The 14,096-nt window shown below is 44.0% G+C and overlaps 1 protein-coding gene across 1 annotated transcript in view; it reads right to left on the bottom strand.

Annotated features, from left to right (window-relative positions):
- The window catches only part of METTL24 (methyltransferase like 24), a gene marked incomplete at both ends in the record, with an annotated part of 44,351 nt that overhangs the window by 6,168 nt on the left and 24,087 nt on the right, over window positions 1–14,096 (bottom strand). The window contains one exon of the mRNA XM_079532638.1: window positions 13,182–13,410. Coding sequence (XP_079388764.1) covers window positions 13,182–13,410 — 229 coding nt within the window. The remainder of the gene's footprint in view (window positions 1–13,181; window positions 13,411–14,096) is intronic.

Below are 14,096 nucleotides of genomic sequence, written 5' to 3'. Positions count from 1 at the left end.
TATCAGGGTCTGTGGTGACAGAACAAAGGGAAATGGCTTCAAGCTCAAAGAGGGTAGATTTAGGTTGGATAAAAGGGAAAAATAGTTTATGGTGAGAGTGGTGAGGCACTGGAACATTGCCTAGAGATGTGGTTGATGCCCCATCCCTGGAGACTTTCAAGGCGAGGCCGGATCAGGCTCTGACCTGATCTAGTTGTGGTGTCCTTGTTCACTGCAGGGGAATTGGACTAGATGATCTTCAAGGATTCCTTCCAACTCTAAGGATTCTGTTATTCTATGAACACCTGCAGGGAACGAAGGTGAGCTTTGTGGCTCTGTCCTTACTGCTCCTCTGCAGCCTTGGCAGTTAAAAAGAAATATTTTCTCCCCAGTTTCACTGATGTGCCTCTATGAAATTGCTGCAAAGCAGGGGCAGGACATTAACAGACACTTTGTATTTACTGCATAAATTGAAATCCATCTGGAGGATACATTTCAAAATCACGTCACAAAAACTTAATTAAATTTTTCTGGTAACCAGTTGTCAATACAGAAAAGCTTGCTCAAGCAGTGCTGGTCCCAGGCAAGCAGATGTACCCAGGGGACCCAGCACTCACAGCAGTGAGTGCTCAGAGACCCAGCAGCTCTTCAGGACATGGTCCTATGTCATGGTGACATGCTCCCACAGCCTGTGGATGACCCAGCACTTTTGTTTCCTACATCCTCCGACAGTTTCTGATGCCTGGACATTTCCCACACACATTTCCCATCTAGAAGCAATTTCTTTCTGGAGACTGACCAGAGAAGATGAGACAATCCATCTCCCAGCTCAGCCCAGCCAATCCACGTCACTGACTTCAGTGGACAGGCAGAGAAGGGGCCTTTTAGCTGGCAGGAATTTTTCCATTGTCACCTCTCCAGAGGACAACCAACTGCCACCTGATTTAGGATATCAGGATGGCCTGAAATCTTCTCTCCCTGCCTGCATTCAATCAAGAGGCTGCCACATTTCATTTGTGGCCTTTCAATCATTGCAAACACCTTTTTTATCGTGGAATTCATTCTCGGCTAACTCCCACCCTCGCTCACACCAGGCACCATACCAGCCAGAGATGTCAGCTCACTTGGTAATCACTTTCTGGACTTGAAATATACATGTCCCAAAGCCTGAGCTGATTTTCAAACAGGTCTGATGGATTTAGATAGCATTAAGCAATAATGACCTTAAAGCTAGAGCTACTGTGTCTTGTCCAGCTTGCTATCCAGCAAGACCAAGGCTCCTATGCAGTGACCCAAAGATTACAGGATTACAAACCCCAGCACAGAGCAGGCTGGCACCACACGTAGGCAATCCTGTCACAAACACCTTCAGCATCTTGCTCCTCTATCTCTTATGGAAAAGAGGAGGCTCAGGGGAGATCTTATTGCTCTCCATAACTCCCTGAAAGGATGCTGTGTCAAGGTGGGGGTCAGGCTCTTCTCCCAGGAACCGCAATAGCATGACAGGGAATGGTCATAAGTTGCACCAGGGGAGATTCTGGTTGGATATTAGGAAAAATTTCTTCTCAGAAAGAGTGGTGAGACAGTGGCACAGGCTGCACAGGGAGGTGGTGGAGTCACCGTCCCTGGAGATATTCAAGACATGTAGATGTGGCACTGAAGGATATGGTTAGTGGGCATGGTGGGGGTGGGTTGGTGGTTGGACTAGAAGAATTTAAAGGTCTTTTCTAACCTTAATCATTCTATGATGCTGTGAAATGGAGAACAGCTTCCAGAACAGGCAATGGGAAGCTCCCTGTTTGCTCTAAGTGATGCCTCCCCATAGCAAACGGGTCACCGTGAAGACATGGGGGCTTTGTAACATACCCCCAGCAGCGAGCTCCTTACCTGCACAGAGCAGCAGCAGTTATTAAGTGCAGATCCCTGTACTGTGCTACATTTTCTGATTTGCATAGCTCTTCCACCACCTTGAAAAGATCAAAACACTATCTCATCAAGTCCCTCAATCCCACAGCTCAATTGCTGAAGTGGAGAATTCGCACCAGGCAGCTCCAGAAGCCCAAATCTTAAATTATTTACCAGTCTGATCATGAGCAAGAGTTCTGCTCACCAAAGCTTACAGACAAGCATTCTGAATATTGCAAGGATTCCCCCTGCAGCCAGAAGCCCAGACTGGAGGCATGTCTGCACCACATACAGCCCCAGACGAGTACACAGCTTCCTTTGTAAGGAGCACATCCGTCCATTCTACCCCACAGGGAGCATCCCCTGCTCATCTCTGAGCCTTTGAAGTGCCGTGCCAGATGCTGCTGGAGGCCTGTGGGAACGGATGTGTGTTCAGGGGAATACACACTGTATCCCACACTATCCAATCTCACCACTGCCTCAGCCATCTTGGAAAGTAAATGCTAGGAGGAGCAAGAGCTCCACGGTGCCAACGTACCTCTCTTCTCCTACGGTTATCATAGAATGGTTTAAATTGGAAGAGACCCTTAAGATCATCTAGTTCCAACCCCCTGCTATATGCAGGGACACCTCCCTCTAGACCAGGTTGCTCACAGCCCCATCTAGCCTGGCCTTGAATGCTTCCAGGGAGGCATCCACAACCTCACAGGGCAACCTGTTCCAGTGTCTCACCACCCTCACAGTAAAGGATTTCTTCCTAATACCTAGTCTAAATCTACCCTCTTCCAGTTGAAAACTATTTCCCTGTGTCCTATCACTACCTGCCCTTATAAAAAGTCCTCAATCTTAAGGAGGACAGTTAAGTTTGTCCGGCTGTCCACCCCTGCTGTTTGCTTGCAACAGCAGCAAAAAGAAAACAGCACATTCCTGAAAACATGAGGGGCAGAGAAAGGAATGCACTGAATATCCTACTGTTACACACAAGGACAGAATCACAGAATCACAGAATCACCCGGGTTGGAAGGGACCTCAAGGATCATGTAGTTCCAACCCCCCTGCCTAGCAGGGCCACCAAACATACACATTTAGATCAGGTTGCCCAGGACCCCGTCCAACCTGGCCTTGAACACGTCCAAGGACGGGGCATCCACAACCTCCCTGGGCAGCCCGTTCCAGGGCCTAACCACTCTCCTCGTAAAGAACTTCCCCCTAACATCCAACCTAAATCTTCCCTCCTTCAACTTGGATCCATTTCCCCTAGTCCTGCTATTGTCAGCCCTTATGAAGAGTTTACTCCCCTCCTGGGTGTAGGTTCCCTTCAGGTATTGATAGGCTGCAATGAGGTCGCCCCGCAGCCTTCTCTTCTCCAGGCTGAACAAGCCCAACTCCCTCAGCCTGTCCTCATAGGGGAATTAGGACATTAGGAATTAAAAGGACATTAGGCTTCATCGAGTAGTGGGGAGGGATGAATGCTGCTGAGGCTTTCATCTTTGGATTTCAGATTTTGAGGACTGGTAGAATGCCTTAAACTGATGTGAGGTCAAAACCGAGACCAGAAAGGGTCCAGACACTAAGGTGAAAAGAAGAAATGTCCAGTCCTCAAGAAGCTGTAAGCAGTGACAGAGCAGGGAGAACAGGCCACTAGGAGGAATTTGGGACAAATGCAGGAAAAAAAAAAGTTACATATTTTAGAGAACTCTTAGTTTCTCTAGTTAGGATGCTTATCTAAATAACCTGCTAATGTTAATGAACAAATCATGAGAAAGATGGGTAGTGGAGAAAGACCAGGTTGCTTATAGTAATGAGGCTGCTCTCAATTCTCATAAAGTCAGCATCATGTCGCAAACTGTCACTCTGAGCAGACACTCTCCACCTTGCCTGCATTCAGTGCCAGTTGATGTTGCTGTACCTAAATGAACACAGCAAGTCTGCTGGGAGCACAAACATGGGGCTGAGCTCTGCAAGTATCTCACATCTGGCACCCCTTGTGATGCTGGGGCAGCGCACCCTGTCTGCTGAGCAAAGCAGTGGGAGAAAGGAGCTCTGGCACTGCCCAGGAGCAACAATAATATGCTTTGAGATTTGCGGGTTCTTGTTTGGTTTGTTGTTGCTGTTGTTTTTAAAAGAAGACCTGAATAATTTGTTCAGCACTGAAATACTTTTCATTACAATTCAGACATTGCACTAGCCTTTTTCCTAGGGGAAGAAAAGGCTATGGGTTGCATCTCATCCAGGCAACGCTAGCATTTAAAAGATCTTCTCTCCATGCCCGATAATTGCATACTAAACAGCACCTGCTCCCTAGAAACACCACTACTCCTATCAATATCTTGAGGCCTGGTGGAGAGAATTTAAAAGAGGTAAAAAGAAATGCAATAGGCCTGTACAGGAATGCAGATTGATGTATTTCTAGCACATGATGCAGATGGTGAGAGAAGTGGTGAGCAGTAAATCACAAAGCAAAGACTTTTGCTTGCAGAAATATGAGGTTGTCAGGACCGTTTCTACTTGCAGCCAAACTCTTCAATCTAGTTACATATGCAGCAGCAGCCACAGCTGACTCGGCAAACAGAGAGCAATTACTACCTTGATTTCACTATCACTGAAATTAAAAAATACATGCATCCAGGAAACGGTGTGTCAGGAGCTTAAAAATTACTCAGGGGCAAGCCTGATAAGGTTGTGGAAGGCAGAATCTCCTTATGCAGCTGGAAACAGCTGTACCGATTCAATTGCCATTACTTTTCAGCAACAGGAATATATCCCCTAATTCATTGATGCATTTGCAAACAGAAAGTCCATACACACAAACAGGGCTCAAACTGCAGCTCTGGTGTAACTCCAAGGAAATCAGTCACTGACAGTGAGTTGCGTCCAGCACAAACAGACACAACCTCAGTGAGATCGAATGTGTGTGTTACAGGCAGTAAGTCTCACCTGAACTCATGAATCAAATTACAGAGCTAGAGGCAGATGCATATTGTTGGATGACATGCTTTCCAGCACTCTGAGCTTTTGCTTTAATGGATGACTTTTAGAAGATACTACTTTACATTTTCTAGCTAGTTTGCCTGATGTTATAATCTCTGATGCTCTTCCTTCCAGCACAATGAGAACAGAGATCAGGGGGTAAGCCATCTGCAGATCTTTTCAGTCTGGATCTCAGGACTTCTCAGACAGATGCTGAGCACACAGCTGGGTTTGAAATCAACACCACAGCTTTTCACATCCTACAGCTTTTCCTGTAGCCATACGCCCAGCCTAACCCCTCGCATTCATTCATGTCTTTCAGATCCCACACAGAAATACCAGGCTGGCCCTGAACAAACAGACAAATAGCTAGAGGGGAAGTCCCCTTCGCAGCCCCACCACATCTGCTTGCACTGCACTGCTTGCCTACCACACCGCTCCCACTGCACAGTAGCAAGTCTCCACTCCTTATCCCCTCTGCTTCTCCTGGATCACTTACACATGCACACATTATCAGCATAGCTCAGGTCACATCTGCTAGTATTTTCTCACTGCTTTCTAAAAACAAACAAAAGCCCGGATACACACACATCGTGTATGTCACTACAGTAGAACAATGCTGTTCACAGCATTGGTAAACTGACATTCAGCAGTCACCATAGCAAATACAAAACTGGAAATTGTTTTCTTAATTAAAAACAATTCCAATTATCACAACTGAGGGCTGCTGAGATAATTCTCCGCCAGACAGAAAAGTGGGAACTATGTACTGTCCTCTGGGTACTGCAGTAATTTAATCTGGCTCAGATGAGAAAGAAAGTGATTCTTGCAGGTCTGGAGAATTTCTCATAGTGTTTGACTCTAATGGAATTTTTCTTACACTTCAGCACTTACACTCTTTCTTTGATGACATTCTGAAATGTTGTTATTTAAGAAAAAGAGAAGAATGGGAAAAGGGAACTGCCTGACTCAGCTGGGCTGTGCCTCTGTGATACTGTGGCAAACCACTCGAGGTGGGATGCACCTCATCCAGCTTTAGAAAGGTAAACCCAAAGCAGCTGTCCAAGCTGCCTCCAGAGATCACAGAAAGGAAGACGACTTTCTGATGGGCAATTCAGGATGTGCAATTCACACCATTCATCCTGTTTTAAGCAGCTGCCCCTGCATGAGATGATCTGCACCTCAAGGGTTTGCCTTGAGTTTCACGAGGAACTCAGCAGTTGTCCTAAGTAGGCTAATTAGTGGAGATAAATTCCACACTTCTTTACCCCTCAGCAGGTCATTTATTTAGATTATAAGCTCTTACATGTGTGGTATTTTGTCTGCTAGGTGCAAAAGGGTCCTGTGCTAATGTGTCTTTCCACTTCTGCAAGGGAAGCAGCCATACAGTAACAAAATGGCATGAAAAACACAGGTTCTTTCCTGTCAGAGGAGACGTAGAGGCCAGTATGATAACCCTAACTAAGCAAAGACTGTTCTTCACAAATACATCCAGGGAGTAAAACGAAGCTGCAGAAAAAGGGCCACTTAAGCCTAAAGATCTGAAAATAGCAAGGCTAAAAATTAGACTACGGATGTTTTTCTTCCTTCTAGAACTGAGATTCTGGAAAAGACCCAAATAAGCACAGTACAGCAAAGAAAAAAAAAAAAAAAATCAAGCCCTTTCAAGATAGAACTCAGAACATTTACTTAGAGATCTGCATGATGCAGTGATTCAAGAGATCTGGTCCCAGTTGGTCTTCTCTGACGCTACGCTAAATGGAGCAGAGAGTGGATGAGAACTTGTGCTCCCAGCCCAGTGCTTTGAGGGAGCCATCTATAGCTGCAGTAGCAGAGGCCAAGAGGACACAGCTCTGAGCTCCTGGCTCTTCATTCTGAGCTCAGACAGAATCAAAAATTCAGAAGACTGTTCTGGTCCCTGTAGTCCCAACGAGCACAAAGTAATGAGCAGTTCCATGGATTAGATTGCTCCAAAACTTGAAGATGGGCTTTTCCCAATCTGGGGAGTTAATTTTTTGTTTTGTTAAAATCCAACCTCTGTGCGCAATTAACTTGTTATAAATCTTTTTCCCAGGCTTTTATTTTGTGTTTGTTGATGTAGTACCAACAGAGGTGACTTAAAATCAAAATGGTAAATCAATTTTCTTTAATCTTTGCTCTTCCACACCAATTTTCAAAGAGCTGAAAGTGCAGCATGAAATAGACTCTGCAGTACCTGCTTTAGGAGATGAAGCAAGGGATAAATCACTTGTAGGAGGAGATGAGGTCATTAATCAGTACGGCTGCAGGGTGTAAAGTTTTAAAGTTGTGTTGAGCATTAAATAACAGATGAAAGGGAAAAGGTTTTTGCATTTGAAACCTTTAAACTAAGTCCATTCTAAAACAGGAAACGGACATCTGTAGGCCAGGTTGTCACACAATCCTTCATGCAGAAGCCAGTATAACTTAAAGCCTCCAAATCTAAACCGGGACTTAAAGATCTGAGTTTCTTTTTATGGCACAATATGCTCTTTTTTAGACAATTTGTTCAAAGGGATTTGAATGGAAGGAGTTGAACTTACTGGTAGCAGCACACAAAATCCGAACAGCAGAGTTCCAGAAAAAGGCAAGGCAAACTACTACTGAATTAAGAGCTTGCACAAACAAATATGCATGACTGAAACAAAAGAGAATGAACTCTCCTTGCTTCTGCAAGATGAGTAAGAAACTGATTGGATGGTTGGGCTCAGAGGACTTATCTGGAAGTCAGTTAGAAACACAGAGTCTATACTAGGATTTATCTTGTTGACATCTTTATCTGTGATCTGGAGGAGTTGATGAACTTCACCCTTGCCAAGTCTGGGCTAACAGCAAATTGTCTGGACCAGTCAGTACGCACAGTCAAGGGCAGAGCTGCCATCCAGAGGAACTCAGGCAGACTGGAGGGATGGACCAACAGAAACCCAATGAAATTCAGCAAGGGCAAAGTAAGTCCTACAGCCAGTGAGGAAAGAAGCCCTGCAATAATTCAGGCTGGAAATCTGCCTGGCTGGCTGGGAAGCAGCTCCACAGAAAGACCCTGGAGGGTCATGGTGCAAAGAAGACCAGCATGGGATGCGTCTATACAGTCAATGATAAACTGAGGTAAGCTCAACAGGGAGCCAAGCATGGTTGTGGACTGGAGCAATTACCCTGAGAGGCTGAGGGAATGGGGTTTGTTCAACCTTGGCAGCAGATGGCTTTGAGCAAGGGGAATGGTCACCAGCCTTGAGAGTCTATGAGGAAGTCCCCAAGTAGAAAGCAACAGGCTCTCCAGCAGTGCATGGAAGGAGCACAAGAGACAGCAGACACACTGAAATTGGGGGATTCCAGATTGTATATAAGGAGAAACTCCTTCCATGACTAGGATAGCCAAGCATGACCATAGCTTGCATAGACAAGCTGTGCAGCCTCTATTTTGGAGAAAACTTGGTGCTTTCCGAGACCAGACTGCATAAAGCTTTGATCAGCCTGACTTCAGAGCTGGTCCTTCTTTGAGCTGGCAGTTGAATCACAGGCCTCCCAAAATCCCTTCTGCCTTCAGTTATCCAGGGATCCCATCTAAAGGGAGTTCCCCAATCAACTATCAGCTACCCAAAGGAAACAGCAGTACCTTACCACCCCTCACCCTAGTACTCAGTGAGAGAATATGAAAGAGCCAGTTTTCACAAAGTTGTACTCTACTAAAATAATAAACAACATTTTATGCATTGAGTGGCTTTTCTTCACTATTTATCAGCAGTATACTATAGTGTCCATATGAAGCAAAAGATTAGTGGAAAAAAAAAAAAAAAAAGATGAGAAAGATCAAGTTTTTACATCTTTATCCTCTCCCACAGCTGATAAAATACTATTCTCAAAAGATATACCACTAAATTTTCAGACTAGATTTGCATCCAGGAAACAGGACTCTCTACAGCCTTTGGAGATTATTCCAGCACTTAAAAGATTTCTTTCTTTCACAAAGGTTCCCTAAGTACTCTGGCTGCATGTTTCCTTTTTCAATCTCATCTTATTATAGTATTAGATGATTCTTTCACCTCTGGGCTATTTACACTCCTCACAGGACTAGAACTGCAGTGTTTAAGAAACATCAAGTTCTTTTAATGCTTTCTCAAATCCACTCTAACAGCAAAAGACCCGCTTGTGTTTCTTGTCATGATAACAGTTTCCACTTCTGTTGAAGGGGTTCCAGCACCAACTAAACTACAGCAGTTGCGCTCTCATCCAAGCCACAGTGGGGAAATAAGCCTATGAAGTTCTTTGATGTCCTTGCACACAAGCCCCTAAAATTGCCCAAACTGCATGGTTTCTTTTCAAGACCGTAGTGGCAAGAACTGCAGGAGGTCTTGTTGGTCCCCTCTTCAACAGCCCAATCCAAAGTCCCTGACGTCAGTGGAAAAGTTCTCATTTACTTGGAGGGTCTTGGATCAAATCCCAGATCTTAAGGAATAAAAGCAAGGAGAAAAGTAGGCATTAACTTCAAATGATGTTGCTTGGAATTCCTGCCTTGAAGTGGTAACAGAGCAGCTTTGAGGGTAGGCGTAAGGATTTTTAAAACTACTAAAATGGAATGAAGAACATGTTTTAAATTTCTAACTGAAGAAGAAAAGAAAAAAAAAAAAAGTACTTTGGAAAACATTCTGGAAACTGTTTTGAATTAGCTTACTAATTTAATTATGGGAACATTTCATTGTATTCACTGGAAGAATGAAAATGTGAATGACACAGTTTTTACTTTGATGTCCTTGTCATAAATTGGAGCTTACTGGCATCTTCAGACAAACAGCCTCTCAGGCTGCCCTCCAAGCAGAGACAAACCAAGTAAGAAGATGTAAGTAGAATAGATTTCTTTGGGTATTTCCCAAATGTGAAGTAGGGACAGGTATCCTGGGAGGAGTATAGGGATGCTGCTAGGTTGTGTAGGGACAGGGCTAGGCAGCCACAGCCCAACTGGAACTGGGCTTGGCAAGGGGCGCAAAGAAGAACAAGAAAGGCTTCTACAGGTATGTCAACCAGAAAAGGAAAATCCAAGAATGCTTACTCCAACTACAGTGAGCAATAAGGGCAGACTGGTTAGCAATGGACAAGGAGAAGGCTGAGGTACCCAACATTTTTGCCTCAGCCTTTACTGGCAATTGCTCTTCACACACCCCTCAAGCAGACGGGTCAAAAGGTGGGAACTGGGGGAGCAATGATTCTCCCACTGTAAGCAAAGATCATGCTCACAGCCATCTGAGGAACCTGAACATCCGTAAGTCTATGGATCCCAACAAATGCAGCCAAGACTCCTGAGGGAATTAGTTAATGCAGCTGCCAAGCCACTCTCAGTTTTATCTGAAAAGTCATAGTGGTCAGGTGAAGTCCCTAGTAACTGGTAAAAAGGCAGTATCACAACTGTTTTTGAGAAAGGCAGAAAGGATGACCCAGGGAACTACTGATCTGTCAGCTTCACTCTGTGCTGGGAAAGATCCTCCTGGAAGCTATGCTGAGGCAAGCAAGGAGGACTGGGAGGTGATGCAAAACAACCAGCATGGCTTCACCAAGAGCAGGTCCTGTCTGACTAACCTAGTGGCCTTCTATGATGGCATACCTGCATTAGTGGACAAAGGAGGAGCTACTAATATAATCTATCTGGACTTCAGTAAGGTGCCTTTGACATGGTTCTCCACAATATCCTTCTCTCTAAATCATGGTTTAATATATGGTTTTGATGGGTAGACTTTTCAGTGGATGAGGAGCTGATTGCAAGATTGTCAGGATGGACATCAGTGATGAGAGGTGTCCCACAGGGATCAGTGCTGAAATCAGTGCTTTTAATTAACAACTTCACCAATGACTCAACAGTGGGATCAAACACACTGTCAGCAAGTTTGTGGATGACACCAAGCTGTGTGGTGTAGCTGACATGCCTGAGGGACAGGATGCCATCCAGATAGACCTAGACAGGCCCAAGCAGTGGTCCTGGAGTACCTCATGAGATTCAACAAAGCCAACTGCAAGGTCCTGCACCTGGGTCACGGCAACCCTCATTACCAACACAGGGTGAGGGATGAAAAGATTGAGTGCAGCCCTGCCAAAAAGGAATTTGGGGTACTTAGAGGATGGCAAGTCTCATGTGAGCCAGCAATGTGCCCGCACAGCTCAGAAAGCCAACCATATCCTAGGCTGAATCAAAAGAAGTGTAGCCAGCAGGTCAAGGGAGGCAACCCTGCCCCACTACTCTATGCCTCATCTGGAGTACTGTGCCCAGATGCAGAATCCTCAGAACAGGAGAGATATGGACCTGTTAGAGCACATCAGAGGAGGGGCCACAAAAATGATCCAAGGGATGGAACACCTCCATTACTAGGTCAGGCTGTTCAGCTTGGAGAAGAAAAGGCTTTGGGGAGACCTTAAAGAGGCCCTTCAGTACCTAAAGTGGGGCTATTAGAAAAAAGGGGAGAGATTCTTTAGGAAGGCCTGTTGTGATAGGACAAGGGGAAATGATTTCAAGCTAAAGAAGGGAGATTTAGATTGGATACAATTTTTTTTTTTTTTTTTTTTTTTTTTTTTTTTTTTTTTTTTTTTCATTAAAAGCAGTAAAGGACTGGAACCGTTTGCCCAGAGAGGTGGTTAAAGCCCTGTCCTTGGAGATACTCAGGGTCAGGTTGGACAGGGCTCTGAGTAACCTCATCTAGCTGTAGATGTCCCTGTTCATTGCAGGAGAGTTGGACTACATGGCCTTTTAGGGTCCCTTCCAATTCAAACAATTCTATGACTCTGTCAGACTGCAAAGTATGTAATGGCTGTACACTTGCTGGGCAAAGTCAGCTCATGACTTCACTAATGCCATAACTTTGCACAGGGAGCAGCCTGAATGATCACAGTCTAAGAGGCATGTGTGGTGTTCACAACATGCCAACACACTAAACTAAACTCTGTGCTGTGCAGAAAACCTCAATCCCACATCGTGTGCACTGCTTCTGGAATGCCCTCCAGCTGGGTGCTTTCATGTCAGGTAGTTTTCATCCTGAAGGCTATAGACTCAGAATTCATAGCTACACTCCTGTAATTCACAGCAGGTCTCACAAACACTCTGTACCAGTCCATGATAAACAATCAGCTGTTCGCAGCAAGGTCTGCTATACCACAACATTCACATGCTTTTTCTGGATCAGGTCATTAATCATTTTCTTTGTGACTGATTCTTCTAAAAGCAAAACTATCAATGTAAGGCATACGTCAAAGGAAAGCCATCTCTCTCTCCCCAGATGGTTCGCTAATGCACAAGCTAGTACAATTACAGAATGACTAAGAAGCAGGAAAAAAAAAAGCTGCTTTTTCTGTTCTTCTCTTCAAAATGGTTCAATCAGAAGAGCTGAACCAAAAGAAAATGCTAAAGAAAAGCAAGAAATGAACTGAAAAGGACTTCTTGAATTTTATAATAACAAACCAAGCACATATTGCACTGCTTGCTTGCTTTGTAAATGCTACAGAAAAGCTCTCCTTAGCTCAGGCTGCCTATTAAAAAAAAAAAAAAAAAAAAACCACACACACACAAAAAAACCACAAAGACATGAAGAATTAGCTGCAGGCAATGAAGTATATTAGCATTTCAATTCATACTAGCATATCCTCTGAGGGAAAATCTCTCTTGAAAGCAATCTAATCCTGTGTGTCAGGAACTTCCTCAAATGTCTTTTGGCAATAGTTATTTGAGAACCTAACATTTCTGGTGTATTTACAGTTCCTTAAAAAAAAAAATTAGAAATGTTAAAAAAATAGAGTGCTGCCAATTTCAAAACAGGATGTTTTTGTTGATGACTGTAATTAGGATTAGTGACCCTGCAAACATAAACAGCCCATCCATTACTTCTTCTAATTGTTTTTACAAGTATTTCTTCTCTTTGTAAACTGTTCAGCATGAGTATTTTAGAACTCAGGCAACAACCAGAACTTCCACAGGACTGGAAAAATGAACACTCAGTGTCACCAGCCAGCTGAATAGAAAAGCAAGGGAGGAGAAGGAAAGTATTAAACATACAGCTAGCAATTTAAAAACAAAGTGGCTGTTAGCAGAGTTAGGAAAAAAGCAAGACAGAAAAGACACTCCAGAAAGAAATGCACTGCAAGCATTTCTCAAGAAAATCTACTGTCAGGAGATCACTTGGGAAAGCACCTGAGCTCCTGAGAGAACAAGAATCACAGGATCATAGGAAGGCTGAAGTTGGAAGGGACCTCTGCAGGCCATCTGGTCCAACCCCCTGCTCCAGAATGAAGCTCTGCAGCTTTCACAACAGTCAGAAGCGTACCACCCGAGTCCTTACCTTCTGATGTCCAAATTCATTCAATATCGTGCCCAGCTTCTTTGTGTTGCTGTGAAGTTTGTGTGCAGCAATGGCTGGGTTGGGATCCCTCCAATCAACAGACAGGCGATGATACCAGAGGTGCTGACCTTCCTGGATGTGTGCTGACTTTATGCTGGGGTCGAAGCGATGCACCTCGCATCCACTGTTAGCCATGCTGATCTCAAACTGGTTGTCGTCATTGCCCAGTCTACAAAACAAAAAAGATGCAATCATTAATGCTGCAAAAAGACCTACTGGTGAGTAGAACATCCTGAGGGCTCATGAGCATGCAAGAAGAGAAAATTCAGCTTGTTAGTTTCTGAAGCAAAGTGGAGGAACTCTTGTGTTGCTTCTCCAGATTTATCCATGGCACTGAGCACAATTTAACCCTAATTCTGATGTGATTACCAGAAATAAAGCTGATAGACTGCAATGATGTATGCTGAAGATTTGGAACAAGTACTTAGATAAAGGAAATTTAAAGGAATAGAAATGGAATAGTGAATATATATATATATAAAATAATATGTAATCAAAATGTATACAGCACCATTCTGTAAAAAAATCAGATATATTTTCTGCTATGCCTATACAACTATGTGCCATAATGGCCAACAACGGGGACAGGACACAAGAACCAAATTTCTTTCTTTCTCCTTGCACAGGAAAATCAAAACGTAAATGTAAAACTACTTCCTTCCCAACAGCAGAAGTGTTTTTACACTCAAAGAAAGATTAATGCTAATTTCACAAAGATCCCCAAAGAAGAAGAAATACAGGCAACCCCCCGTACAGAAAAAAATGTGTCACTGCACCTCTCCCTGTCTCTGCAAGGAAAATATGTGCTTTATGAGGCTATTCCATATTCCCACCTCCTACTGCAAAATGATTCAC

Source organism: Tetrao urogallus (assembly GCF_951394365.1).
Source record: "Tetrao urogallus genome assembly, chromosome: 2".
In the NCBI taxonomy this organism is placed as follows: Eukaryota; Metazoa; Chordata; class Aves; order Galliformes; family Phasianidae; genus Tetrao; species Tetrao urogallus.
This window is presented reverse-complemented; position numbering and strand designations above follow the sequence as displayed.